The 4,106-nt window shown below is 43.4% G+C and overlaps 1 protein-coding gene across 1 annotated transcript; it reads left to right on the top strand.

Moving 5' to 3' along the window:
* The first annotated feature begins 1,103 nt into the window (after positions 1 to 1,103).
* On the top strand, positions 1,104 to 2,794 carry PPP1R3D (protein phosphatase 1 regulatory subunit 3D). Its single transcript, XM_077460259.1, has one exon. The coding sequence runs from the start codon at positions 1,347 to 1,349 to the stop codon at positions 2,247 to 2,249; it is 903 nt and encodes a 300-aa protein (XP_077316385.1). The 5' UTR covers positions 1,104 to 1,346; the 3' UTR covers positions 2,250 to 2,794.
* Positions 2,795 to 4,106: the final 1,312 nt, after the last annotated feature.

Below are 4,106 nucleotides of genomic sequence, written 5' to 3'. Positions count from 1 at the left end.
GTCATATCTTTTTCCAACGAGAAATCCGATCATGTGTACGCGGCATAACAGTGTAAAGATGGTTTCTAAGACCCCATACACACTATTAGATTTTCTGCAGATTTTTGTCTTCAGATTTACCAAAACCATATAGTAGAAGGGTCTGCCTGATTGCATACACATTGAAACTTCCAAGGTTTGACCTCATATTATATGGTTTTGGTAAATCTGAAGACAAAAATCTGCAGAAAATCGAATAGTGTGTATGGGGTTTAAGACTACAGAGGCTGTGATAATACACGGGGACAGATGAAGCAAATAGTCCAATCACTAAAAAGAACAACTGACTGTTACCAGCAGACAAAACCACACCCAGTTACTGTTGCTCAGAAAGCAAAGACGCCGTCAGACACACAGAGTGACATCATAATTGTATATAGGCTGCAAGCCAATGACTACAGAGCACAGAATAATGACAGAGTCCTTTAGCGGAGCTTTTTCTGTCAGTAATAGAAGGTGGGAGTGTATTATATGTACAAGGTCAGCTGTCACTACAAGCGCTTCCCATTGAAGGGGTGTGCACGGACTGCGCTTCCGAACCTCGGTGTTCCGTCAGATTAGGCGAGCCGTCAGAAATGTGTAACGGAAGTGACGTTCCGTCGCCGCCATCTTGCTACACCCGCACTCTTCCATAGTAAGGATACACTGAGAAGGGGAATGCGGACATCTTGTTACACCCACCGGAGTTTTTCATTGTACAATTATTTATAACAGTAAACTGAGGTTATAACGTGTAATACAGTACTTAGAACTCCGCCTGACTAGATAGTTGTTGCATTTTAAAAAGCAGCGGCAAGCCTGCTGATATCACAAGTTTGCTAATCCGACAGAAGTTCGCTGCTTTTTAAAATTCAACATCTAAACATTCATACGGAGTTCCAAGTACTGTATTTCATGATATACCCGCAGTTTACTGCTAAAAATAAGTGGCAAATGCAAAACTCCGGTGGGTGTGACAAGATGTCCGCTTTCCCACCCTTCTCCTGACTATGGAGGCGTGCGTGGTGTAGCAAGATGGCGGCGAAGAAACGTCACTTCTGTTTCACATTCTGACGGGTCGCTGAATCTGATGTAACACCGGACTTGGACTAAAAGGTGGGTTGGTTTTCACGCACTGCTAGAAATTTGGGATCAGTTGGGCTTTTTGTGTGGAAAAAAAAAAAAAATCCCATTCAAACGTGGACCAGGGTTAAGCTGCTGCTTTCTGTCTGCAGAGAGCAGAGCATCGAGGAAACCAGGAACTGGATTGATTGCACTGTGATGTAAAACCAAAAGCCATCGATTGACTTTGAAACCATTACATCGTCATGTCTTCCAAAGTACACCCTTTCCTAATGTCTCGGAGCTGCAACAAACCAGCTAACCCCGGCTTCCCTCGCAGCTTAAGTTATATTAACGACCTTTACAAGAATGGGCGATCGGCAGAAGGATTGGGTGCCCCGGGGACAAGGTCCACCAAAGAACAGGGGAGACCCTGTCACATCTTAGGGGCACGGACCGCTTTGGTCAAAAGCTGCGACCCAGAGCTGCGCCCGATTATACGCCGCAGAACAAAATCTCTACCCAGCTCTCCGGAGAGGAGAACCGCCGCCAAGTGCCGCCCCCAGTGCAACAAAGTGCGCTTTGCCGATTCGCTTGGTTTGGAGCTGGTGGAGGTGAAGGTGTTCAGTGCCGGCGATAAGCCGTACATTCCGCTCCACGTTCTCTCCCGGCTCTCTATTAACTCGGACCTGTGCTGCAGCCAGGATCTGGAAGTGACGCTCCGATATCTGGAACCGGACTTCAATCAGCCAACGGACTGCGAAGATTTCCTGGAGCGGCTGAGGCAAGACTGCGTTTGCTTGGAGCGCGTCACCAGTTCGGAAGAGATGGAGATTTCTGGAACCGTTCAAGTTCTGAATTTGGCCTTTGAGAAGACCGTAACGATCCGATATTCATTCACCAACTGGAAGACCCATTGCGACGTGCCCGCGGTCTGGCAAAGGAATGACGACCATGGAATTCTGAACTCGGATAGATTTGCTTTTACAATCACATTACCGCCTTTTCTCACACAAATCTGCTCGGCCATCCAGTTTGCTATCAGATACGATGTGGACGGCAAGGAATTCTGGGATAACAATCAGGGAAGAAACTATACATTTACATCAAGAAGCCACACACTGACCATGCCCAAGGACATCGAGCAAAGCTGGATCCACTTTATTTGATCCGCTTCGGGATGCTGACATTTTTGGGTCTTGATGTTTCATTGGAAAACACTTTTCTAGTGGTTTCAGGTTTGTACGAGAACAAGCAGTGCTTTATTGACAAAGGCAAACAATTGTCAGATGTACTGACGCTGGATGAAAGGGCTTCTTTTTTTGTTACGCATGCATGTTTCCACAAAAGTGATGTTGGTGTTTTCATGAATCATCTGTAACACAATGACTTCACCCAGAAGATATACAAAAGAGAAATGAACAGTGATTTGCTGAAATCGATTATCTTTGGTATGCGTTACATAGTGGAGCTCTCTTTATGTTACATGCTAGAGGTATACAGGACATCAACAAGTGTGCACATAGAGAGAGCAAAGTCTAGCTGAACATTGCTTCAATGCATGTTTTTGACAGTAAGCAAAGGCACGACAAAAATTCAGGAAAACACTGGAAGGTTCATTTATAAAGGAAAAACAGGACCAAAGGAAAACTGTAATATTTAAAGAAGAAAAAATATTTATATATATAAAAAAAAAAAAAAATATATATATATATATATATATATATATATATATATATATATATATAAGAGCTGCATGATTCTGGCTAAAATTTTATTCTCTCACAGCGTAACATCATCTTTCACATTACACACAAGAAAAAAAAATTGGGCTACTTTAGTTTAGTTTTTAGTTTCTTTTTTTAATTCATTCAATTCAATTTTTAAGTCCGCTGTGCAAATACCGTGTGACATAAAATATTGCATCAACCATTATTTTATTTAGGGTCTCTGCAGAAAAAGAAACGTGTGTAATAAATATATATATATAATTTTTTTTTTTTTTTTTTTATATATTAGAGCTGCACGATTTTTTTATATATATATATATATATATACACACACACAATATACATACATACATACACACATTTTAACCTAGTAAGGAACAAGTATCAGATAAAGGTTTAGACTTTAGACCGGGAGGCTTTTAGATTTAGGCTTTCTAAACCTTTTAACCCAAAAATTATTTTCAGGTCTGGAGGAACCCTTACTAAAACCAAATCATCAGGGGGTTAATAGAACAATGCCCCTTATACTAGTGGTCAATAGGAAGAATGTTCCCCTAATTAAATGGTGCTCAGAATGCCACCCTTAAAGAGGAAGTAAACCCTTCCAAACAACTTGGACCTATAGGTAAGCCTAGATTAAGGCTTACCTGTAGGTCCAAGCAATATCTCCTAAACCTATATGGTTTAGGAGATATTTGCCCGAAAATGGGCACCGCTGTCTACGGCGCATGCGCCGTAGACAGCGGCGCGCATGCGCACTAAATGCGGCAAATCCAAGAATGGATTTGCCAAATTTGTCGACTCCCGTGCGCATGCGCGGGAGTGACGTCATCGCGGCTTCGCCGTATGACAGTGGCGGAGCTGCGAGGCGCGACTCCCGTGCGCATGCGCGGGAGTGACGTCATCGCGGTTGCGCCGCTGTGATTCGTCGGAGCTGCGAGACGCCACAAGCAACATGGATGCGGCGGACTACAGGGATCAGCGGCGACTTCGCTGGCTCCTGTGTCAGGTAAGTGACACATAATGAGCTACTATGCGATGCATAGTAGTCCATTATGCTTTACCTTTGCAGGGAAAAAAAGAGGAAGTAAACCCATCAGGGTTTACTTCCTCTTTAAAGACAGCTAAAAATATATTTTGTGTCACACTGCTGGCTTTGCCAAGTGATGCTGAACCTTGAACTCTGTCGGCACCATCAAAAGGTGGTTCATTAGTCACAGCTCAAGGAACCCCTAGCAACCTCTAGAACCCCAGGTTTCCATGGAACCCTGGTTGACAATGGCTGCTTTAGGTGGT

Source organism: Lithobates pipiens, unplaced genomic scaffold, assembly GCF_037356315.1.
Source record: "Lithobates pipiens isolate NorthernLeopardFrog02 unplaced genomic scaffold, aLitPip1_a1.2 Scaffold_28, whole genome shotgun sequence".
In the NCBI taxonomy this organism is placed as follows: domain Eukaryota; kingdom Metazoa; phylum Chordata; class Amphibia; order Anura; family Ranidae; genus Lithobates; species Lithobates pipiens.
The sequence above is the reverse complement of the archived record's forward strand: the minus strand, read 5'-3'. Positions and strand labels throughout refer to the sequence as shown.